Below are 26545 nucleotides of genomic sequence, written 5' to 3' on the forward strand. Positions count from 1 at the left end.
CTGCACCAAGCTCAGGTTAGGGTTTCCTGTCTCATAAGGGCAACCCCTGGTCCCCACCAGCCTGTGGACCGGGGTGACGAGAGGCCCATGCAGCTGCAAACTTACGCACCGCGGGAGACATGCATGGAAGCCATTTGGAGAGGACCAGGAGGTGAAGGGGCTCCAGGGTCAAGAGATATGATGAGCTGTTTATGAGCCGGGGAAGTAGCACGTTTGGGTTCGTTTGTGCAGTCGAACTTTTTATGGTTTGCATTTGATACATTCAGGAAGCTGTTCTATCAAACTAATTCCTTCCTGTATTGATGAAGTGTCTGTCACCAGAACATGTTGCTCGATTCATCGCCAAGGCCTCGTCATATGTTTTTAGAAAATTGAAGGGATCCCTGAAGGAGACACGAAAGCCTCTATTGGACGTCATGCCAATTCATCCAAATGTTGAGGAGTTGGATTAAAAACAAATTCAACGCCATGGTAACGCTTAAGGAGACGGGATCAAGAAACCACAAACTTCTGTTTCACGGCAGTCTGTCAGATCGTCGGTTTCTGATTCCAGTCGAGTGACGGACCGCTAGACAGGCTACGATCCTCACCGAAAAGCAACCTGTCATTTCACATATTCAGACGGACCCTACGCTCTCCAGACTCCTGACTGTTTCCATTGCTCGCTGTGAGATGCCGTGTTCTTGTTGTTGTCATATGAAAGACATATTTGTAAACCAGCGAAGAAGAAAGAATCCAAAGATGTTGGCAGTTACACGAACAGTACAGCAGCTCTGGCGTGCAGCTACGGGAAGAAAACACGCAATTTCTTCAATTTGTAAAAGCCAATCTCGACTTTTTTAACTTCCCTAATTCGAACTTTTTGCGCCCCGAAGACCGCTGCCAGAATCCGCCTCAGTAATGAGGTCAGCAGAACCTCGAAGACCCGCTCCCGCCGAACTCCAATTTAATAACTCCAAATGTCACAGAGAATTACTCGATTAAACTGCTGCCTCGTTTTGTGTTCGCTTTGCTGGCCGTTCAGTAAAGCTTCGAGTCCGCTCACAGCAGCTTTCATTAGTACAGGATCGACTCGTTTCTGTCACGGGCAGAACAAAAAGCATCTGTGTAAATCTCGTTCTCGTTACCGTCCGCGCTTCACTTGAGAGGCGTATTGGCGAGAAGTCAGCTCAGGATGTTTGTTCCTATATGACGTTGTTTCTGTTTTTCTTCAATTTGCACATCACGAGTTCATACAGAAAATCCTGGGTTTTGTCATTTTTACTCCAAAGGATACACAGCAAGTAATTATCAAGTATTATGTGCACTGCTGTAGTGTGATTTATCACAAAGTTGTAGCTAGAGTGTCTGTTTTTATGCACAGAACCCCGACTTTCTAGCATTTTTGATTCAACTCACTGTCTCCCTGCTCGAACGGCACACATTTCAATTAGCTCCAGGCCAAAGATGGACTCTTTACACGCCATTTATTAGCATTATACACCAAAGGAATGTGTGTGATTCCATGTAAACCGCATACCTGCATGTAACATGTCACTACAAGGTCAACAAGCAGTGGGACAGTCTGTAAGGTGGGAACATGTGTCAGGTTTTTATCAGAGTCTCCTTGAAGATTTCCTCAGAAGTCAGTCGGCGTATAAGCTACTGTAAGTCTGCATGTCTCAGTGTCATTTCCCACACTTTGAATGAACTTTTTTTTTTACCCGTTTATGAATACAGACATCTGGCACAGCGCAGATTCAGTTTCGTTGAGGGACGTGTATTACAAGACGAGCCAGGCCTTGTTCTTTTTTTTTTTTTCTCCTGCTTGTAAAAACGTCACCTGTAGTCCACCTCGGGTCCCTGGAGGAGCTCTGTAGCTGTTTTGGAAACCCTACTCCTCCCCGGAGAGCGCCGCAGCTTTAAAAGCCGACGTCCGGTCCCACCAGAGCAGCGCCGAGCCGAGCGTTCAAGGAGAGGAAAACCAAAGCAAACCGATCAAATCAGCACCGAGAAACATTTAAATGTTCTTGAAAGGCCTGTTTATCTGTTTCAATTTGGAAAATTTACGTCTTTACATAACACGCAGAGCCTTTCCCATAACAATGCCAGGTAATTAAAAAAAACAAGGCTCACTCACTGCAGATGTCATGCTGCGAGATCCATCGAAGCCCCTGCCCTTGTTTGTGTTAGTTTTCGATGTGGATTGAAGAACACAGCGGTTCAGATGTGTAAACAGTCAGGTTTAACCCGGGTTTTAGTGGGATCAGCCCACTGCCACACCACAACATGACCAGGTTCCCACAAAACTCCCACTGGTGCATGTTTCAGATCTGTTCTGTTCTCTCTCTGTAGTCTGCTCCATTATTTTATTGTCACCCCCTTTTTTTTGCTCTTTTTCTATCATTCTTCTGTCCTCGGCTGTTATTTTCTTCTCTATTGTCTTTGTTTTTTTGGCATTTCATTGCAGAGTATTGACACTCTGGCAGCAAACTTTGCCTGCAATAAATGCAATAATGCTTGTCTTAATGAACCGCTGTGCATGCAGAGACTGATGCATGAAGAAGGAGAGAGTCTAACAGGGTACATTCTGAGGCGACAAATTTATAGATTCCCCCTAAATGCCTCACATGCAGACTATTAGTCGATGCTACGATTTAGTGTTCCTGCCGTGCATCTGGTCGCATGTGCAACCCAAATACTCGCACTCTGGAGCACCACTCTGTCCTAAATCATCTCCCGATTCACTCGTTCACTACTTCATATATTTCTCTCTCTCTCTCTGTCAATAAATTACTTAGTTGTGAGCAGTAAATTCAGATATTGGAAACGCCCTTCATCATCACTCTTTCTCTGGCAGCATGTTGGATCTGTCAACTGTGAATTTGGCCTCTTATTAAAAGTGGCACTTTGTATTGTGACATTGGTAGCACAATGAGGCGTACATGATGTGGAGGCAAATGTTGGTTTTGATTAGGCGGCAAGTTAGAGATCAACCGAGTACAGTCGTGGCTCGATGATCTGACATTAAATGTAAAACCTTCTTTTCTGTCGGATAGCAAGGCTGTCGGATTGTCAAGACGGAGGTCCAGATACAAGGAGGGCTTGATGCTGGAAGGCTCATTAGTTGTTAATATTTATATAGTTATATAGTTGTTATAATAACTGGTATATTGTTAGAACACTACGCATCTCTGGATTTCAGCCTAACTGACCGGTGCGCTTGTTCACGTTCCAGCCACTTCCACCCCGGGGCAGCGCTCTGACGGGGTGGAAGTGTCCAGAACACACAGGCAGTACTTGGCTGCTGATGCTAGTTTAGTTAGCGCTCACACTTCTGTTTCCTCCATCGGTGGCGGCGGGGGAGTGGCAGATACGCTCCACCGTTACCATCCATGTTTACTTCCATAAACACTGAGCATGACGTCGTCGTGTCCTCTTCTGCGCATGCGGGACACTTTTGGGTCGTATGAAGTTCACACAGCAGATCACATACAAGTCGCATTGAACTGGAAACGTGAAGGAAGTCACAAAGAAATCCTCATTGAGCATCAAGTCCTGCAGTGTGAACGTAGCCAATCTGTGGGATTGTTCAGTCAGATAATACGCCGTCATCCTGATTGGTGACATTAAATGTCATGTTGGAGTCAGAATCCAAGGCTGTTGGTGTGTTAAGGCTGTTTTTATGGGTTCCATTCGCTTTTCCTAAAAACCTGTCGGATAGCAGGTTTAGGATTGTTAAGGGTCGATTATCGAGTCACGGCTGTATTGGATTGGCCTCTAATCAATCTTGTTTTGCTTTTTTTCTAATTATTTGTGGATTTTTTTGAGTCCCACTGCAAAATAATGTTTTAAAATGTGCGTTATTCTGAATTTTGACACCAGGAATTGTATTGTTACTGCAAATATATATCAAACACCAGCGACTGGCCTCTTTAATTACTAATAATTGACATCAGCCATGAAAAATCAATATGGGTCAAATGTAGTGTACCGTATGTTAGAGAAAGTGATTTTACGCACCGCTATGTCAGAGTTGGGGTTAAGTCGTCTAAAGTAAAGTGCATTTTGAAAAAGTAAACCAATCCAGTCCAATCAGCAGGTCACTCAGAGTTGACTTCTCCCTCCCTGCCTAACCTGATTTCATGGTCATGTTTAAACGTGCATGAGCTCCGTCTGGGAAGTTGTGACTACGAGAAACGTGAAGCAGCGCTGCGTGATGTGGTTTGGTTCAGCACCAAAGTGTTTGTCTTGCCTTTTTTTTCTTTTCTTTTGCTGGGGGGTGTTGTTAGACGTGCACCCTGTTATTTACCCCAAGCTTGATCACATGGTAGTGATCAGTGGGGGGATAAATGGAGTTTGAAGTGGAGGTGGTAACCGTGTGATGGTGAAAGCCTCAAAGGCAGAGAAGCAGACCGGATGATGAAGGTCACTTACTCAGTCGGTCTGTGGTGTTATGGCCTTGAGCGAGGTGTTCAGAGAGGCCGTGTTTTTGATTTTAACACCTTTCGTCTCAGGTTATAAGATATCACAGGTCTGTGATTGATGTCTGTCCAGGAGTTTTTTTATGCCTCTGTATGGGCAACAGCCGTGGACAAAGAGATTATGTTTGTGGGTTCCATTCTTGTGAACACAACATCTCTTTAGTGTCTCGTTGGAATTTCCTCAAATTTGGCACAAACGTCCACTTTGGCTCGACGATGAACTGATTAGAGTTTGGTGGTCAGAGGTCAAACGTCAGCGGGACCTCACAAAACCATCGTTGTCCACAATTCAAGAATTCATACGTTACTTCTGACAACTTTATATAAAAAGGTCAGAGGTCAGCTTTATTCATAATCATAATGTTCTGCAACAGTTTTCCGACTCTTCAATGCTACAACTCAGCAACAGAAGGAGACGTTGCTGTGGGCGGCTGTGGCTCAGGTGGTACAGCGGGTTGTCCCTCTAATCGCAAGGTTGCTGGTTCGATCCCTGGCCCCTCCACAGTCGAAATGCAAGACACTTGAACCCGAAGTTGCTCCCAATGGCAGGCAGCACCTTGCATGGCAGCTCTGTCACCATTGGTGTATGAATGTGTGTGTGAATGGGTGAAAGCACCATATAAGTGCAGACCATTTACCATATTGATCAGATTCTGACATGAATAAACTGATCTCAGGTGCCCATCTATTGAAGTCCTTCAAAGTCTTCACTGCATATATCATATAAGTCTGGACAGACGTGGACGACAACTTGACTTCTTGCCCGAGATGCACAAGTAATCCTAAAAGCAATACTTGTGTGCAAATTACGTTCCAGTTTCAGTGTCTGGTGAAACTCAACGTGGGTTATGCCATTTATAAACTAAACATTTCTAACAATTGAATCCCTTCTTTCCTTGTTTTGTGGTAGAAGGAACAACAGTATGAGGGTGGTGATGCTCTTTAAGGTGATGACAGAACTACACTTGGTGGAAGAAACACTGTCTTGCTCATCCCGGTACACTGTGTTGTGCCTTTTTGTTTAAGTGTTTAAGTATTTCTGTCCTGTCTATGTCTGACTCATCGGTTGTAGATTATGGCTGAATATTCCACGTGGCATTTTTCTCCGACACTATTTTTGCAGCGACGCCGTGCAAACAAGCCAGGAGAGTTATTTCCCTATAGAAGAACGATAATGGGTGCAGCCAGGCAATCTCCAGCACATATGAAGGAGAAACTTGTGGCAACGCGAGACAAGTGATTTATTTCCCTCTCTATTTAATTGTGATTTATAAAGAAGCGATTTTCCCCTCCTCACAAGAACTGCACTTAGCACGAGACACTTTCTGCAAGTGGAAATAATAAACCGCCGCACGGTTCACAAATTAAAGATGCATTTATCCAAAGGCTGGACTGACAGTTTTCCATCCCAGCGTTTTATAAGGGCAGATATCTGCGTGGTATGAGTCTTAGCGTTGTCACTCATTGTGCTGCAGCGTTGGCCTGAACAAGCCGCTCTGGTGTACTTGAACACTTCGAGGGCGGGTAAACACCTGCTAATGTGCTGAACAATCAGTCTTCAAGTTGAATTTCAGCTGACGACAGCAAACTTTTGATTGATATTCGAGTAAAGTGTAATAATTGTGTGTTTAGCGCAGATGTCTTGACACTTTTGAAATGATTTTCCCGACTCTTGCATCTCATTGCCACAGTTTATATGGGTGGATGACAGACTAATTGCGACGAATAAATCTCCATTTAAGTTTCTGTCAGTGGTACGGCGAGGGAAGGTGACTAAAACTTTGGGTATGGCTTAAGATGACACGGCAACCTGAGCCAGTGTATCTGGATTATGCTGCCTTAATTGGAAAAAAATAAACTCCAGAGGCCCTAAAGATTTACAACTGAATCAGAGAGTCATTATATCCTCCGACAGGGCTGTGTATCAACCACACTCTGTTTACTCTCAACACGGCAGACCTCACGGTTCCCTCGTCTTCCACCAACACAACCTTAAATAAACAGGCCTATTGAGTTGCAACATGTTTAAACGGCCGCTTGAACAATGCGCTGTAATTGCTCCAAAAAAAAGGGGCACGGTTACCGATTTGGTAAAAGATCCTCACTGTTGGCGAGTGTTTTCTGATTGGGCTCGTTGGCCTTTGTTTTGATAGGTGCATTTGAGCAGCACGGATGAGCCGTCCGTCAGCGGAAGGGCAGCAGAGCCAGCAGCAATCATGGACCTGGCCTCGGCAGCCAAGCTCCGAAATATACTCCTCTATGGCATCCAGCTTCATCAGTCCAAGGTAAGAGCTTTGTCTTCTTCATTATTATTTTCTTTTATTTCTTCCGAAAGTGAGATCAGACTTCCTGAGGAATGCTCATTTAAGACAGGCCAAACAAAACAGAACGGGACATGTCTTTAAAGTGTCTCCTTCCAATGTCTTGTCAGGCTTTTTTTTTTTTTTTTTCCCCCTTCAGGCAAAATTGATGTCTTTTATCACCCATCTTTATGTGTTAGGTCACACGCACTCGTCTGTGTGGCAGTAAATGTGTGCCCGCCAGTGTGATGAAGGGAACAGGATATCAACTTTTAACCTCCCGCCAGATGTGTTGCGCAGTCTTGTTTGAACTGAATGCCAGAGGGATGACAAGGATGCAGAGGTGCTGTAGGTCTGAAGCTCGGCGCAGCTCGATCAATGCGCGACTGAACTGCTGCGTGTGCTGGGAATCCTCCCTGCAGCCCTTAGAGTGGATGTGGTCGACCTGAAATCCATCACTGACTGCTCAATAATTACAGCATTATATAAGGTGGAATTATTCATCACGCACAGTAAAATAATGTCAGATTCACGCCACCGAAGCCATCAAATCACATCATGGGTTTCTGGGCTGGATGCACAGGACAAAACTAAGACAAATGTTGAATATTCATGACATCGTTGGCCTCAGATATGACATCCATCACGATTTATGCTCTTCACTGACTGCCGCGCTGTGACAAATGAGGTTTCTTGGCAGCCGCGTCACTTCACGTATCAGCGGTAAAAGCCTCGGTGCCTCAGGCGAGGGGATGTTTGAGCAGGTCGGGTTTATTCACTCCTGCACAAAACAAAAAAAAAGGAACCGTGAATGATGATGATGATGATTATGTGAAGGAGGCTTGGATTCGTCTGCGGTCTGGGAAAGCGGCGTGCTGCTTCGTCGGGCCTTGACGTCACCGCGTCGTCTAATTAAAATGAGGTGTTTTGTTTTCAACCATTTCCCCCGCATATGAGTCTGATTCCTCTATCGGATGTTGGACATCAAGGTTTTCCTCCGAATTATGGAGACTAATGCTGCTAATTAGTCATCCTGCTGAGAGAACAGAGCAAAAGGGGAAAGGGAGTGGATGCGAGATAATGCGCGTTTCACCATGATAAAATGCTTATCGTTGTGAGATGGTGGAACAACATAATACAGCCTCGTATAAATCACAGTTAACTTTTTGTTATAATAAGGATAATTCCACCCAGATGGCCTTATTCGTACTTGTCAAGATGGCTGCCAACACTTCCTCCATTCGCTGCGCGGTGAATATTGCTCTCAAATTAGGTTTGTTTCATTTCTTTTGGATTTAGTAACACATATTTTGAAAGGAATCATTAGTGCACACATAGCTGAAACTTTTATTTTGGTAAAAGACGCACCAGATTATTATTTTTTTACCTCTGCGATGGCACTGAGCTCACACAAGTGATGATATAACTGAGTGCCACTGACAACTCGGGTATCTCTGCCATGAAACTTGGTGTTTTTTTTTTAGCATCCAGAGAATTGTGATATATTTAGTTTGGTCACACAAAGACAGACATGTTGTGTTTTCCCCATGACAACACAGTCTGGATTACATTTTCTGTTCCTTGCAAAGAAAGGTCAAGTTTTCCTGTTTGGAAGTCTCAGAATATCTCTGCGGAGGACGCCAGTGCAGACTGAAAACATTTAGCGATGCTGCTGTCCAGAGGTTCATGCATATGTCTTCTCCGTGACAGATCGTTTTCTGTTATTAAACATTGTTTGTTGATTTGCATAGCTTCTATTTTTTTCTGCCCGCTTGTGTGTGTTTGCCAGTTTCTGCACCAGAGACTCTCCTTCATTCTGTGTAAAGCAGCTCAGAGGTCAACATCATCCTGGTGAGATCCTAAAATTCAATTTTCTGGTTTCTAACTTTTGGAGGGAGTTAATCCTGTTGTGTGCTGCGTGGATAAAATCTTGCTCCGGTTTTAGCCAAATAAAGAGAAAAAACAGTTTTTCTCAGCCGCAGTGTTGTTTTTACGGTAAAGTGCCCGAGGTCACGATGTACGAGCCAGAGCCGTAATCTGTGAACATGTGAACTCTGACTACTGTTACTGTGTGTAACACGAGTCAGGGGAGATGTGCTCCCCCGTCGCCGCTGAGGTGTTCTTGAGGAAGATGCATCACTGTTCCAGTGGAGCTGCTCGGCGGCCAACAGATCAGTTTGCGGCGAGCAGTTTCCACAGTGTGAACGTGTAGAGCGGAAAGTTTCTCACTGATCCTTGTTTAGACATTCGGTAATTCACAGATAATCCTTGTGGCAACTGTAGTATGTTTAAAGATATGGTTCTTTTGGTTTTTTCTTTGTCTTGCTGAGAGTTCCACTGATACCCTCTCATGTGGAAAATGCGTCAGCATCAATTTTTTCAACCAGCACATTTACACTCTTTTGTAAAAAGCTTCACTTCATTGGAACAAATCTTCTCTTTTATATAGAATAGAATAGAATAGAATAGAATAGAAGAGTTTTTGTTGATCTCCCACTGGGGGAGATGTACACACCACAGCAGCATCCAAAAATATAGAAAATACCAATAATTAAGCAATATGCATCGTGGTGTCGGCACACAGCAGGTCCAAGGCCCCACCGTCTCCGATTGGACAGTCCACATTCTGGCTGAATGTGGGGAGAGTGGTGGAGAGCGATGTGTGATTAAAGTCTCCTGAGATGACGATCAGAGACTGAGGCTGTGATGTCTGCAGCTGGGACACTGAACTATGGATCAGTTCACAGCAGCTTCAGCCGAGGAGCAGCGTTCAAAAAGTGACGGGACAGTTTATAACATGAATGTAAACACTCGTTGAAATAGGAACGAATCACAAAGTGGTGCTGACAGGGATTAAAAAACAAGTTAAATGTTAAAACATCAGGCAGTCACAGTGGAAATCCAGAACTAGATAAATATTATGAAAAATGTGTTCAGTTTTAACCTGGCATTAGCAAAGCTTTGTGTAACTAAAGAATAACATTTGTGCAGTAAGAGGCTTATTTTTATGGGTTTTGCTGCAGAGGTCAGAGTGCCGTAGACGAGAATACGCCGCCAAATATCTGAATGTCACAATAACGGCAGCATGTCACTTTAAATCCCTGAAACATTTGATAAATAAAAAAGGAAAAATCTCCATTATTCTAAAGTATTACCGACTGGTGCCTTACAACTATAGAAAATGAGAAGAAGTTTATTGTTGGGATCTGAAGTTTGCCATCGAAGCAGGTATGACATCAATACATCGTTAAAGACAATGTCTCCATAAATTCCGAGTGCCTTTTGTTCCTCCCTAAATGATTTCATCCTCTGACATAACTGGTTGTTATCAAGAGCCCACCAGTCAGAAGAGCGACCGGGGAGAACGTTTAAGTGTCTCCTGCTTCTTATTATGTATCACTCTGAGGAGTTATTGGACGCGCACACACCACTTTGGAAAAGAAAAGCCATTTGGCTAATTGAATTTTAACGTTTTGACAGTTAAAATGCATGAGCGCATGGAACTGTGTTCGTCCCAGAGAGGCTGGGAAAATGATCCACCTCACTGGCCTTCAGCGACGTCTTTCTGGATAAAACGCGGGTTTTCACAAATGAGGCCTGACTATGGTTTCACATTTTTCGGAGTAACACCCAGCTGCCGAGGCACAATGCGTGCAGCAGCGCTTTGCCATGCGTGCCACTTTGCTCCGTCAAGAGGAGAGAGTGAAATGGAGTCACCGGCAGTGAAGCGGCGTCTCTGAAAGGACATGTGATCAAAGCACTTCTCTAGAGTCCTTTTCCGTTTGTGTTGTTGCCTCTCCGAGGATGCCTACGAGCCAAACATCAGGTGCGACAATGTGTGAAAACCTCAAACCGATCTAAAGACGTTGGCTGAGAATATTCCGACACCGGATCCTCATAAACTGACACGATGTTGTGAAAACGGTGACGGTATAGGCTATCGGTGTCTGCTGTGGCGATAGGAAGTGTCATTGGATCCCTTCTCGCACAGGGTCCTGGCGACTTGTCATCCACTGAAAAGGGAGTTGTCACAGTGATATATGGGTGTTGTAATCCCTGCAGTGAGAGCCCTGATGTTTACCCAACCCCATATTTCCTCCTCCTCAAAGAGCCCGGACCGGGAACCCTAAACCTGAGAAGAGATTAGCCGGTCGGGAAGAAAAGAGAGGGAGAGAAAGGAGAAGAGGGAGGGGAGGGAGGAGGAAAAGGAGAGGGCTCTATAGGCCTATTCTCCTCTACCTGTTCAGATCTCGTTCTGAAAGGCAGACAGGTGAAACTGTACACGACCCAGTGAAGCTCTTGCTGTGACACCCGTGGAGTTGTACCCTCGCCGGGGTCAAGGGAGATCAGGAAGACTGTCGTCGCTGTGGTTTCAGCACAGTCCCGACTTTTTACAGCTAAATCCAGCAGAGCTCTGGTAATTACACCAGTGGTCTTTAAAAACCATACAGAGCATTGCATAAAGGGAAATCAGAGAAATAAAGTTGTTCAGAAAGCTGTGGGGGTTCAGTTCTCTACCCGCCACCTGTCACAGATACGTTCTTTTAAGGTCCTCCTGCCAATCTCTGGGTGTCCAGATAAATCTGAGGAAGAGGAATGTAATCAAATCAGGCATGTCAGCTCGCATGCATGCAGCCTTCAGAATTCAAACTTGTTGATCTTTGATCACTACGTGCTGCAACGAATACCCATGCGGCCAATAGAAACAAGGCATCCAGCCAGGTACAGAGATGAAAGAAGCAGAGGTAAAGCTGCTGTGTGTCTGGATTCCCTGACTTGTATGACGCAAGTTTGTATTTGTAATGAGCTGGAAGGTGAAAGGCCCGATCTTTGAAATAGGTTTCCAACAAAGTAGGCATGTCAGCTGTGTTTTAACAGTTCTAGAGCTTGTTGCAGCTTGGCAACATGTGTAAACATAGTTTAGGTTTGTTATGTGCTCCATGTCAAGATTTCATAATCCAGGTAAAAAGGTATAATTTACAGACAGAATATTTATTCAATGTAGTGGAGTAGTCCTGCAAGAAGTTCTGAAAACCCCTGTATAGCTCTGCCCTTAGTGAATTTAACAAGAAGTGTCACGCAGGTCATGTTGTGTCTGTAAACCCCTTAAAGCCTTGATGCTCCGGTGGAAGACAGTAGTATGCATGCACAGTTAGTCATATCCAGGTTTTCTGCAGACACACACTAATACTGAGCATTTGCACTTTTGTCCTTGATGGGGAGTTACAAGTTTTGGGCTGCATGCAGACTGTTGCTGACTACATCGTACGGACCCTCACCTCACATGACGTATAACACGGCTTAAGAATGCACACTAATGCTAATGGGACTTCAGGTAAACATAGTGATACTTTATGCTAATTTTTGCATCATCACCTGAGGTTAGCTTGTTAGCACGCTAACATTTGCTATTGCACTAAATTCAAGTCCTGATTAACACAGATTGAAACTGACTTCTTGGTGGAAAGTTTCAAGAACACCAAAATCATTACAATCCGTGTACCAGATTTCATGGCAACCAGTCTAAAAGTTTTCAACACACTTTACCCTAAACTACGAATGTCAGTGGATGACCACCATGACTGTCTGCATGAAAACAGTCCATGTTGTATTGGTGTAGATTGCACTGGTGCTGGCGGCACTGGAATAAAAGTCCCCAGACATTCAAATTCATCCTCTTGGAGCTGCAAATGTCTGTACAAAAAATCCAATCCAGTCCAACCGACATACCTACAGCTTGCACGCTTAAAACAGTCTTTAGTTCCAAATGTGGTCCTTTAGTTAAAGCCTGTAAAAAAAGAACTGCACACTCTTAAGATCATTTTGTAAATGAAGCACCAAAGGAACATTATTTCTCCAGAGGTCTTTATCCACATTTATTCCAACACTGTATCTCTCAGGTGACCCACACAGCTAATCCTTCTTAGGTCCAACAAGGCCGACAGGTGAAACCCTACACAAGCAACTGAAGCTCTTGCTGTGACACCTATTTATTTGCATCCTGTCAGGGTCAAGGGAGATCAGGGACGGCTGTCTCAGCACACTCCCAGCCTTTCGCTTAGCAAATCCAGCAATTGTCCTCACATGAATAAGTGCCTGGTGTTATATTTTCTGTGATGAATGGGCTATGAAACCCTTAATGTTCTAGTTTTAAAAAATGATAAGTTATCTCTGACTATAATTACAGGCGTTAGTCTCTTTGGCGCGTCTTGTGCGATTGACAGATGGGAGAAATTTGAAGACAGGAGTATAAAACTCGTAAAGAACATGAGATTAGTTATTCAAAACATTGCAGAAAGCAGCACAGATAAGACATGACGTGGCATTTCACAAAGCTGTTTTTGGTTACCACAACATCTCAGACAGATTTGGCAAGTCTCTCTGTGACTCCACTGTGCTTAGCATCATACTTAAAAGTTGAATATCCACCCTTCCCCTCCGCACAGTTTTTCCCCCCGTTGTACTCATCTTTGTTCTGACAATTATGTCCTTAACCTTTATCTAAGATCCCCTCGGAAAAGTGGATGAGAGCACTTGGCTCCCTCGTTGGAATCCTGACATCTCCATACAGACAGAAGCCCGGGGATCACTCCCCTCCTCGCTGATGTATTTGTAGAGTGTTAGGGTCAGAGTCTTGGGAGAGACTCGCGCTGCCTTGACATGTGCAGGATATCAAGCTTGATCTTCCATGCTGAGAGTGCTCCAGATGTGTGTCGGTATGTGTGAAACTTGACCGCTGGAGTTTGGCTCAAGGAATTAGACATACCAAACCGGTGTTTACTCAGCTTTGATTTCTTAGATTAAAAAGACCAGCAGGCGCTGTGTTTGGGTTGATGTGACTTGACTCGGGCTCTTGCAGATAATTGGGAAATGACATTCCAAGAGAGAATTTGTGTTTCAAACACACGGTATGTTCTTATGGAAGATTAATGTAAGCCAGTTCTTCACAATTAGTTTGTAAACATTCAATCACACAGAGCAGGGGGAAAACACACATGTATGTTTGCTTTGCCACTTGGTTCCGAGCTGTTTCTGACCACCCACAGTAGTCCTGGTTTGAGTTTCCTTCCAGTGATGTTGTGGGGAAACACAGCTCTGCAGGGATTATGCTTTCAGTTAACAGGCCTCATCAAAGATTGTTTTTGTGCCACTCACCTTCCTGCTCTGCTAGTGCTTTTATTTGCAGGGACCTCTCGGTACACATGCTTGTCTGATTGGGTGTGGTGGAAAATAACTGCGGAATAGCACAGAGTGAACGTAGGCTTGGGAAAGTACCACCAGATGCCCCGAAATGCCAGTAAAACTTCTGCTACGGCTGCTGAGTCTTCTGCCCGGCTGGTCCCACAGTGGGCCACTGAGAAATTTCTCATAAGGCAGCTAGTTTTATCGAGGCAAATCAAAATTATTATTATTATGGTTAAAATAACAATGAAATATCAGAAACACAGCAAGTGCTTCTTCACCCAGAATATGTTCTGTACCAAATTTGTTGAGGTATTGGATGTAAACCATAATAAAAGGTCAAATTAGACTTTAATTCATGGTTAAGCCTCAGATTTCACCTTTTGACCACAACCAGCACAACAACTTTTTACCCACAGTAACTTTCTCTCCACTTAGTGCTACAGAACAATGGTGGGCAATGCATGTATTTATATATCTGGAGCTATATTGTGGTTATTTTGATTTTGCATCATCTTTTCACTGAAAGCAGCAATTACTGAGAGCAGTTGGTTTGCTGTCAAAGTCACTTTTATTAAATGTTTGTTACTAAGGAGAGGATAATTGAGTCCACATTAGTGAGAATGTCATCACTATTAACAATCTCTATTAGCATCAGAAACTTATTGGAAGAAACAAAAGCAGCCAGTTATAGCTGTAACTAACTGCGTTTGGTGTTGCTGTAGCTGCTGAAGGTCTGATAGGACGTACACCAGAGCCATGCTGTAGCTACAATAGGGCTGCATAATTAGTGTAATCATAATCATGATTTTGCCACCCACATTTAAATGAACCTTTTACAGTGGATGCTATACTCATAGATAAAATCCCTTGTTTTCAACGTGAGTAAATCTAACATGAAAACACTTTATTTCACTTTACAAAGTAGTTTTTGGTCACACCTTTGAGTTGCTGTGTTGCAGGAACTAACTGGGGAGACTAGAGGCGTCTCTGCGCACAGAGAGAGAATCTACCTCAGCTTGCATGTGAGGCATTCTGGGTAGAATTTTATTTATTTTTACTTCTCAAAGTTGCACCAACTTCAGGTGGAAAAGAACCAAATTTTTAGGGTTATTTTGATGCAAAGATTTGTTCATTAGCAGAGATGTAGCACAAGATAGGCGTGAAACAGCTGTTTGTTTAAATGTGAAAGTGCAATACAAATATTTTGTTCCTAAAAACAATAATACAATCTGATAAATAATCATGATCTATTTATTGGCCATCAGTCATAGACGAGACAAGACTGGTCGTAGTTGTGCAACCCGAGCTAATGCTGTCATCTTTGGCTCGTGAGTTATCGCTCTGAAAAAATTATGTAAAACTAAACGCGACTAAATCAAATTATGGTGGTGATGACCAACCAAGGTTGTTGGAGGTAACTGCAGGTAATTGAGGGAAAATAACTAGCGAGTTTTGCAGTTTGGAAACCTGCAATAAAATGAAATGTCCTCCTCTGATGGAAAAACCCCAACCAGGCAGAGCTAACAAAGTTCCAGGATAGGATTCCAAAACGTCCGGAAGTTTTCTTGTCAGGTGTCATGGAAAAATCATTTTGCTCCATAGTTTGGGGCAGCATTCCCCTCTTGTTCTCACACTCCATCTGCCACATGGCCGGCTTTATCCTTCTGCTGTTTAGTCTGCAGCACGCTGGTATTTTGACAGCAGCACAAAAACACAGTGTTGCACCTATGTTTGTATGTTTGGCCAACGGCCTGCTGCGATCACAGTCTCACGCTTGTGCTAGGGATGGAAATGAGGGCACTAAGCCTTGGCCAGGATGCGTGCTGCTGAAAAGCCGGGTAGTAATAAATGTCCTGTTTTGTAAGATATTCCTGCACCTGCAGCTGACCTTAGATGCCCTGCGATATGCAGTGTATTTGGCTTCCCGGGGTTTCTGTAAGTGATACAGTGTGATAAGTAAATGGGGCATCCACGGAGAGTGTGTGCTTGTGGGGCTCTCTCACCGCTCGTAGGATTTGGTATGTCCCAGTTCATAAATCCTACCCATGCCTTCATACCTGCGCAACCAAAGAGCCATTGTTCTGCGTGCTGTTTTGAGGTATGTCTTTCGGTAAGTTGAATTCAAACAAAGTCATCTCTCACCAGAGCTTGTTGAAAAAGTTCTCATTGAAGGGATTCAGTGGAAATACAGACCCCCTCACAGTCCCATTCTTAGCAGGGTTTGCCTTCCCTGAAGAGGGTACACAGAAAGAGAAGTCGTACATTAGACATGACTAACAAACTGCTTTGTTTGCCCCATGGACGCCCCTAGACAGGATATTTTGGAAACCCGTGTTGAAAGAGCTTTAGCAGTGTACCGTGAAAGGGTTGTGTGGCGGCAGTTGTTCTCAATGGGGTCTGAAAAGCAGTTATCAATACAAAAGTTTTCTTTTTTTTTCGAAAGCTGTGCGACTTCCTCAGACTGTTGGAAAGTTTGAAGGAGGTGAACAAAAGTAGGGTGGGATAGAGACTCATTCATTTTCCTACATTACAAGCCCTTTCAGATGAAGTGAGGCAGAGTGGGAGCGACAGGGCTATCTGAAATACAGACATCCAGGCAGCAACGCTAAGTACCTCGGCAAGATTCAATAAAACACACATTCCCCGGAGACGCTTCATCTCTGGGAAATACAAAATAATGCTCGTGTCGCTGTCATCTCCGTCAGCTCTAGCTCTCAGTCTCCCAGCTCGGATCCAGGCAGCTTTTATATTTATGGCTGAACTCTTGGTGGAAGCCTGATGTAGGTTGCTTAGACGTGAGGCTCAGCAGTAAATATTAAACTGTTTGGACCCAAGTGTGGGGAGTTTATTCCACTTGTCTTTGGGCTTTTTGGTACCAACGGTGCCTGTTTGGCGAAGTTGCTGGTTGTCTTTGATGGCTTCCTTCTCAGGAGATCACTGATATATCCTCTGTTGTTCTCGCTTAATATTTTCCTCCTTCTCAACTGATCTGAAAGCATAAAAATGCCCCAAACAAGAAAGCAAAACTTGAATCCTCTTCCTCACAAGTAGCACCATTACCTGTGTTATTGGAAGCTAGATTTTGGCCTCAATACCTTTTTATGTTTTTTAAATACGCCACCACGTGTCCAAAGATAATCTCTAATAATCACATACGCAGCAGAAATTTTGGATAACATGCAAACAATCTTACAGTAGAGTGTTTTCACCTTGAGGCTTGGTTGGGAAGTATTCTAACGTAAAAGATCTGCGAATGATTAGTCCCATAATTACCACGCTGCTTGGTGTGTGCACAGCTGCTTACGCTTATATATTAACGTGAATATAACTAATGATCAGCCACTTAATCACTTAGTCGATCAACAGCAAATAAATCAATCATTTTGACAGCTGGTTTAAGCCACTTTTGAGCCTGAGATGTCGCTGGAGTTTAGCTTGGACTTAATATTTTGGAAAGTTTTGATCAAAACAAGAAATTTAAATGTAAAAGTCTGTCAGTGTCTAAAACATAAATAGTTGAATTTAGCGCTGAATCAACAATGCTTGAAATCAAAAGATATTTTTAATGTTTTGAAAGAAATTTACAAGGATTATGTACAGCTCTTAATAAGGGGCAATTTTTTTTTTCCTTTTATACACTCTGTTGTTGAAGTCAGGGTTGGTGATCTGATCATCTTGGACACTCATATGGTGGGTCATTCTGAGTGGCAGCCCATCCCATCTATTGTTTCCCATTTACAGGTCAGACAGATCACCCTTGTGGCTGTCCTCAAGGCCATTCAGTTGTCTTTCCAGTCACTGGTTTGTCCTGCAGATGGACCCCAACTCCACCGTCTTGGGCTGTAGCCGGCAGTCATTTTCTGCTCTACGCTGCTAGCTGGTGCACAACTGGTTCATGAGCCGCTTCGTCAAGCTCACCGAACGACGACTGCACAAAGTCCGCCAGTGATGATAGAAGCTGCAGCCCAGGATTGTAGAGTTGGAGTTGATCTGCTGAGACTCGGCTAGGAGACAGCTGTTCACTGGACGTCTTGTTTACGAAGAGTATGTAACGGCAACAACCTGAAAGAAGCATTTGAACAGTGGAGATACTGATCAGCTTCTGTGGGCAGAACTTTCAGAATACAGTGAGAGCAAAAACAAGATGCAGGGATTTGTGAGTTAGGCTTTGGGTTGAAGTGACTGGTTTTGTATCCAGGCAACCACTGACATGAGTCAACTACATCATCATCATCAAATGATCTGTTGCTCAGGTCACGCAGCCCTGTGTCGAGGTGTTCCTGTGCTGATCTAAAAGCATTTAAGTCCAAAAAACAAAAACAAAGCGGTAATGCGTTATTACTGAGAGATATTTTACTGGTTTACTTTTTTTAATCCCATTGACCTCCAGTTAGTCATTATAAGCTCATGTAGTGCAGCCAAAACATTTAACAAATCCCCAGAACTTTATTTCAGACTTTATTTTAAATTCTCGTGGAGATCCCAATTTCCAAACACCATACCGAATATGTTAACGGATGATTCAGAATGCTTAAGTTATATATATATATAGTTATAGATGAGAACCTTTTCTTGTGACAGCGTGTGTTCCCGTCATTTTACTACTTTCACTGAATTATTTAAGTCTTGACTCCTGATTAAGTCAAATGAGTCTCTCTAGGATCTTGTTAAGTTCTCAGCTCTAATCAGACTTCTGGACTGACCAGTAATTGAACCTGCTATCCTCTTCTCTCTTCTCAGTTTAGCCCCTAGCTACTGCCTGTCTTCAATGATACACCGGGAGGAGGGAGGGAGGGCAGGAGGACCACAATACCCACTCAGGGACGAGCTGTCAGAAGCCCTGAAACTCTATCCTCTGTCCTCAGACCAAAGCGCCGAGTGTTTTTAGCAGTATTGTATCACCGGGGTTTAGCACGCAGGTCATTTGGGGAGAGGTGTTCTTTTTTTTTTGAGGCATTACTTCATCTACTAAATAGTAAAAGTCAGAGCAATGATCAGCGAGGTTCACCTTAGATGGTGCTTTTAGCTTTGAAGACTCCCAGAGTGGAGCACTGGCCTTAATGCTAGTCCTGATGCTGCCCTCAAGTGGATGTTACGGCCATCAGTGCTGCAGCACCTTCACGTCACAGGGAAAAACACTGGGATGGTAAAAAGTTAGGATGATGAGACGAGGCGATAAAAACTCTCTAAAAGTTCTTGGCCACTTTAGTTATGGTAGCTGGTGTGACTCTAATAACTCTTTCCAGCGCTCTTGGCTCGGTCTTTTCCATTAGCTGTTTTTCTATTAGGACCTGGCGCTTGGCATTTCATGAAAGGAACGGCGGTGGAAGCCCTCAGCAGCAGCGGCGGCAGCAGCAGTCCTGAGGGCTGGGGATCTCAGGAGGATGACAGAGGCGTGCAAATTGTCACTGCTAAAAGTCCTAATTGCCTGAAACCTTTCAGCTTCAAAGCCGGCCCTTCTTGTGTGGCAGAAGTGCTGCTGTGCGCTTCTCTCAGATGGAAAGGTTGATTGCATCTGTGGCATTTAAAAGTAGGGAGTTTGAGGATCGCTTATTGTGTGGTCCGCCGATGCTCTCCTCCCCCATTCTTCCCCCCGGTTCCCCCCCGTCCTCTGCTCCGTGTTTCAAAGACCTGTCGCCTCACGACTTGTCAAAACCCTCCCTTTAAACAGTAAGCAAAAATAGACGCTAATGATTGAAATTCCATTCCATAAACTTGTGGTCTCAGTGTGGAATAACAAGGCTGTTGCATGTGTTTGTGCATTTTTATACACATGGGAGTGATTGAGGACGTTTTGCTTTTAGGCACTGCCCAGTAAAGGGATTATATATTGCATTGTTTATATACTAAAACAACGCTGTCACTTTATTTTGCCATGTGACTTCTCTCCTGGATTGAAAGTAAGAAAAAAAATAAAAATCCAAGTAACACTCCTAAAGCCTCCAGAACCCTCTCCATGTGTGACTCGTATCCAGTGGTATTTTCCCCTTGATACAAGTTCATTTATTGTTTGCTGACAGTCTCCATTTTTAAATATAAAATCTGTCAAGGGAAACTATATAAATGCCATGTAGGCCACCAAGGGATTGGACGCATCAGTAATGGACGCAGCAGACGCGGTGCTGTCAGTGGAAAAACGTGTTGCCTTTCAAGATGTAAATGTGTCGCCTTCCCATTTAATATGACTAACACTAGTAGTGATAGTCCTTCCACTAATGTGAATAAATGATGATACGTTTGGCTACGAGATCCTTTAAGTGAGGATTTGTGGCAGTTAATCATTATGAAGTGGAAAGTGAGGTTCCCTCACGTCTAATAATAGTAAAGTGAATCTCGTAAAAACCTGCCCTTTTAAAATAAAGTGAAATACCCTCCTGGTGACTGCACTTAGACTTTGGCACTTGGGAAACTTCTGTCTCTGGAACATTTGAAGATTAATTCCACATTGTAAACAGGTGAGGAGGGCCTATTAGCTCAAATGGGACCATCAATCAGACTAATTCGCTCGCTGATTTCATCTCAAATGCTCACTTATGCCTCCGCTTCGGGTTTTTATCTCATGTCTGTCCAAATGCCGCGCTCCAGACAAATATTCAGCCTCGAGCTCGCTGGTTTCTCCATCTCGATTCTCTGCTGGAAGAGACGCCGGGACGGAGACAGTGGAAAACCATCTCAGTCAACGCTGGAGGACATGGGCTCTGATGATGATGAAGATCTGGAGACGCGCAAATCCTCCAGGATCACGTTCCAGCTCTTTGTGTGCGCATACGCTTATGCACAACGAGGTGTCCGTGCAGTCGCTGCATGCAGTCTCTCTTTCGTGTGTCCCCACTCATGTAATCCCTCTCATGGATGTTTGCGTGCTCGTAACAATGAGGCAGTGAGCTGCTCATTAGAAATCATCCTGGATTCGGTGGACAGAGGAGACACGATGTGAAGCAGCAGCTCAGCCGGGTCACCACCATCTACTCGCCCACGTCAGCCGTGGATCTTCCCTCTGCGACCGTCAGTCGCTTTCCCAGTTCCTTGCACTCCAGTCATATAGATTTCAGCCTGAAAGCAGTTCGATATGCAAATGTGTGCGAGGCCCCGGAGATTGTTGTTGTTAAGTAATTCTACCCTTTTCTCGTGCTTTTTTCTCGACCACATTTGAAGCCTGAGTGGCAGTTGTGACTACTTAAAGCTGTGCCACGAGTCGATGAAGAGCCGAAGTCGTATTTGTGTTCCACTGTGCAAGCAACTACTTGATTTAATAATGCTGTTTTATGAAGCATGATTCATATTTCAAAGGCCGCATATCTGGAGTGGAAACGATTCAGCGCCGGGGCTTAGACGGGCTTAAAACTTTGATCCTCCTTGGTGATCTTGATTTGCTTTTTCGTATTTTGTGTGTGCAAACTTCAGTGTTTTTTTTTTTTCTTCTCTGTTCGTTTTGCCTATTAGAAAACAGACCTCTGTAATAGAGTCATTAGCTGTGGTTTGATGACTGTAGCTGTCTTCAATATGCCCGAAACACCCCGACGTTCTCGTGACTTTCCCAGGGTCCTCGTCAAAGCTCTTGGGTGGTAATCGGCAGATGATCATGCTCATCAGATTCATCATCCCCACGGCCTTTTAGCTCCTCCAAACACATGTAACGTCTCAAATACTTTCCGTGTGAGGATGTAATTTCTTTTAGATAACAACTGATGGAATGCTTTCATCTGATAAACATGACAAGATGCAATCAGATTTACTAGAATGCTTTGAATTCTCACTCGGCGGGCCGAGCCGGCCGGTCGCTGACGAGCCGATGCGTATTCCTGGAGATGTGGACCACTTTGTGCCACCAACTGCATTCTGTTGACGTCTTGCAGATGTACCAGCGTCTCCTCATCGCCTCGTTCCACTAATTAGGCCACAGAGCAATGACTTGGGTACAAGATAAAGAAAAACACAAGAGTCTTATTTGTTTTTTCTTTTGGTCCCCGTGCTTTGATTCTTCAAAGGTTCGAGAAAATTATAAATCTAAAAGCCTTCTAAGAAAGGATTGTGTACGCTGACACAGACTGGTTCTGGAGCCCATTCAGAGCTATTATATTTTGACTCCATCTTTTCTCTTTTTTTTTCATCGCCTGCGTTGCTTTAATCAATGAGGCAGCAGTTGCCGATCTGTACTCCAGTGCCTCGGTTCCCCCCTCGAGCCCGTTGGTGTGGAAAATCAATGTAATCGGATTCCCCCTCCGCTGGTTCTGATTAGGGAGGAGTGCTCCAGGAGTTCTGGATCTCGGGCCTCTTGCTCCTATTAACCACGGTCAGGTCCGATTCCACGCTCATCGCTCTCACACCTCGTCGCATTCCCGTCCAATCTCCGCACGCACCGGGCTGCCGCGAGCTGGCCGGCGGAGTTCGGCTGGAAGGTCAATAAAGGACAAAGTGAAAGAAACATATTTTTAGCTCCACATGTGTTAAATTGCTGACAATAAGCTGCAGTGTAAAATGCACTGGAAAGCCAGATCCAAAGATGTGCTAAAAAGGATGTTCCAGGTCACAAATCACACTTATTGTGTAATTTCAGTGGGATATATTTTTAATATATTTTTATTTTCTTCTCTGTGGATGTTCGAACATTAAAGGCTTTGTGAAAAGCCGTCTTAAATTATTTTATTCCACTCTGAGAAAGCTCGCCTTTTGAGAGATGGCTGATGAAATTGGTTGCAGACCCAGAAGAGAAAGTGTCAGACTGGTTGGTGCTCTTCTGGGGCAATAAATAATACAAATCAAATTGAGTCCTGTTGTAAAGGATAACGCTGGATGAATTTTAGAACTTTGATCTCATCTTTATAGGTTTACCATCGTTTTTCTTTTCTCTCTAAAATGACTGTATTTACTCAGTAGTAAGACTTTTCAGCAGCAGACTGTTTGACGTGTTCGAGCAGCAAAAGCACAAGTGGGACTAATAACGTTAATGAAGGCGAGCTTAACAAGTCACAGGACGTCTTTCAGTGGATTACTCAACATCTGAAAGCAGCGTAAAATACACTGCATTTAAACTTTTTCAACTATTCCCACAACAGAAATACAACAGCGGTTACACTGTGTGTTTGTTCACTAGCATTAGCAAAGCAAGCTAACGAGTTCAGTGAGCGTGACCGTGTCTCAATCCCAGCAGCTCTGCATGTTCAGTTGTATTTAGGAAAGTTTACACGACAGCAGCAATATCTCAGATAGCATCGGTCCTTATTTTAAAGTCAGACTGCAGCCAAATACAGTTGCATTAGAATTAAATAACATCTGATCACCTCAGAGCACCAATAAAAGTGTTTCTTTATTTTTATTTCTTCTGGTGTCTAGTGTTTGAAGTTCATTCACTGCAACTCTGATGTCCAATTTTAGTGAATGCACCTGCAGCGTGAAAGATAGTTAGACAGTCTGAAGGCCTTTAGTCGATTAAAGCACCATAGACTTCAACTGTAGAAGGAGCTCAAGTTTAGTTTGGAGCTGCAAGGTGACTTGGTGGTTAGCACTGTTGCCTCGCAGCAAGAAGGTCGCTGGTTCGCGACCTGTGCAGGTGTCCCCTGCCTTCACCCTCAGTCAGCTGGGATAAACTCCAGTCCCCTATGACTCTAGTGAGGATTCAGCGATGTATAGATGATGGATGGATGTTTAGTTTGTTGCTTCCAGCTGTTTGTAGGAATCTTTCCTCTGAGTTTGTCACAAACCTGCAGCAGGATGCATGTAAGACAAAGTAAGACAGGTGTGTACATTCATGCACAACACTGTACGAGCTTCATTCATTACTGCTTACAATGATAAATTATCCCCGTCATGGAGACAGGATGGACCAGGATATAATGGTAAACAGCATCATATACTTTACAACAACAATTCACAAGCTGCAGTTCGGGAGGTTTTTGCTCTACAGGGTGATCTGGTATCAATAAAATCTCACTTTATTGCAACATACACAGCCATAGTTTGACAATTTGTCATCACACATGGAATAATTTTATAGTGTTGTAGTCATAAACCCATCCATATGGCTGTCTTGCCTATATGGGTGATCTTTGTCCCCTCAAACACACCCCAGATACTCTAGTCTAGAAGTGTTTGTGATGGTGGTCACCCAGTTACCCAAACTGTTTACTGAACCTGTCGTTGTCTATGCAGATGATTTGTGAGATCACCTTTAACATCTGTGACACACTGACTTGTTAAAACAGGAAAAGTACAGGTCTAATTAATGACGAACTGTCCCTGTAAGCCATGGCGGTGCACCAGAGCGCACAAAAGCACTAAACAATCCACCTGTGCTTCCCCCCCGTTGTGACGGGTCAAAACGTCGGCGGTGAAAACCGCCGCCTCGGCCAGCAAAACCGACAGTCGTCAGCTAAAAGCGAGAGGCTGTTTTCGTCTCTCTCTGTTTTAAATCAGGAACTCATTGTGTCAGAAATTGCGATGAATTTTGACAGTAAATCTTCCACGCTTGTCACTGTAAACGGCTTACGCGCTGCGCAAGACGGGGAAGCTTGGCAGGCGTAGCGGCGGTAATTAAAGGTAGGGCGAGGCTCAGCCAACAATCACTGACTATGATGAGTGTAAAGTTATTACAATGGAAAGGAAATGGGAAAATAAGACGCACTCTATCAGATTAGGCTGTAAAGTGCAACTGAACTCGAAATGAGTCGTTCCTTTTAGAATAAAAATGGTGTCTGCTTGTTTTTAGGAACACAAGAAAAACTGCAAGTAAGGGACGAGTTTGATGCTTTATGTAAGATTTGCAGAACGAGGGGGTGCTGTCATGAAGTCAAACAATGTAATATATCCATTACACTTTTGAGGGGTTTCTACAGTTTACAGAGCAAGTATATGTGCTTGAGCAAACAGACAATACTAAATGTAATGTTTGGATATCGCATTAATCCATACAAAAGTATGTTAAACAGTTAGCTCCATGGCATAAACCAAAATTGATCCCAGGCCTTTGGTTTTTCTCTCTTCTCTGTGGTGTTCTCAGTGGTGTATACTGCGTCTTTACAAGATTGAAGAAATAAAAAAATGTTTTATATTTTCTCCCTCATGCTTGCTGCTACATCAAAAAGCCCGATTCAAGTCCTCAGTTCATTTATGAAAAAGTGCAGGTAGAGCATGAAGCATAAATCTGAGCGAGCAGCCAGGCCACGGTTTAAACAAAGCAGAGCTCCTCCGACTTGCTGTTGCTTTGAAAAAAAAATGGGAAACAGGTCGCTCGTAGGCCTCATCAAGGAGCTAAATCAAAGTAGGGAGTCGCTGTAGCCTAAGGAATGAAGTCAAGGGAGTGAAAACCATTAAAAGTGCATTGTGCAGGCGGTTTGCAGCGAAAAAAAAAAGAAGAAGAAGAAAGAGATGAAGACGAGAAGAATCACCAAAGCAAAACAACCACAACAGTGGAAGTCGCCTTAAAGAAGCTGAATGTATGGTCTCCTTTTGTCTCGACGTGTGGTTTCGTGTCGATCTGTCCAATATCATGCCCCATAAATCTCCAAGTAAGCCTTATTGGTCCACAAAAGTTAAAGTGCTTTAATTCTGTGGCTTTTTTTTTTCTTCTTTTTTTCTCCTCCTTTTGGAAAATTGCTTCCGTCTGTTGATTGAACAAGCTCCTAAACAAAATGTGGGAGTCGAGAAAATCCGCCACAAGAATTTGCGATTCTTACTATCAAGTTAAAATCGGCGGGTTCTCGCCGCCGTTGGGTTCGTGCTGTGTTTATTTGAGCTCACAGCTGACTCACGCGGGGATTTTTCTCTCATCAGGAGCATCTCTGTGGGAAGTGTCAGCGTAAATTTGAAACATCAAATTTGTCAGTGGTTCGTACGACTCCGGCTGAAGCCAAACCATCGATGTTGTAACTCCTTCCTCTGTTTCTTGCTTTTATGATTACAACAAGTGGAACAACATGGGTTTGCTTTGACTTTGTCGGTTTGAACTGGCTGCTAATGCTAGCTGGATGCCGCGTAGAAACGCTCGCATGACTCAGACGGAGTCGTGACTCGTGAGAGGAAAGATAAAAGTGAACAAAAGCGAGTTTGTCTGTGGATGTCTTCGTTTATTACTGCGGGATTTCGCTCGCGTTGGCAGCGTGTTGCTATCGTGTCTTTGTGCAATTTTATGTTCTTCAACAGATGACCTCAGCGTCTCTCCTTTTCCCTTCCCCTCCCTCTCTTTCAGGACACCGAGCGCTGGGAGAGGTCAGCGCTGAGGGTCGCTGAGATCGCGTCAGCCTTGATCCGGGACAGGAGCCCCGCTCTGGTGGGACAGCTTCTACAGGCATGAAGGGAAGCAGCACCAACACCAAATCCCCCAAGCGATGAGTCATGAGCGCTGCTGGGATGAGACAGTTTGAGACAATGACTTTCTGTTTCTCTCCAGAATCTCTTAAACCTTGCATCAGTGACTGCAAGGTTCAGGGAATAGTCCCCAAATGAGGTATTGGAGACTTTCAGGACGGCTGTAAAAAGAGAACTGTCGAAATCAAAAGCAGCACCGGCAGAGACGTCCCGACATTTAGTCCCATGTATGTGCCAGAATCCTATGTTTCCTATAATGCAGCTCAGTAGCACCTTTTAGTTGGATACTTCCTG

The 26545-nt window shown here is 43.9% G+C and overlaps 1 protein-coding gene across 1 annotated transcript in view; it reads left to right on the plus strand.

The window, feature by feature from the left end:
• crppa (CDP-L-ribitol pyrophosphorylase A) overlaps window positions 1-26528 on the plus strand; it is a 58392-nt gene extending 31864 nt beyond the window's left edge. The window contains exons 9-11 of the mRNA XM_008287373.1: window positions 3610-3668; window positions 6617-6748; window positions 26142-26528. Of these exons, the coding sequence (XP_008285595.1) occupies window positions 3610-3668; window positions 6617-6748; window positions 26142-26237 (287 nt within the window). The 3' untranslated portion in view covers window positions 26238-26528. The remainder of the gene's footprint in view (window positions 1-3609; window positions 3669-6616; window positions 6749-26141) is intronic.
• The last annotated feature ends 17 nt before the right edge of the window (window positions 26529-26545 follow it).

Source organism: Stegastes partitus, unplaced genomic scaffold (genome assembly GCF_000690725.1).
Source record: "Stegastes partitus isolate 25-593 unplaced genomic scaffold, Stegastes_partitus-1.0.2 Scaffold497, whole genome shotgun sequence".
Lineage (NCBI taxonomy): Eukaryota > Metazoa > Chordata > Actinopteri > Pomacentridae > Stegastes > Stegastes partitus.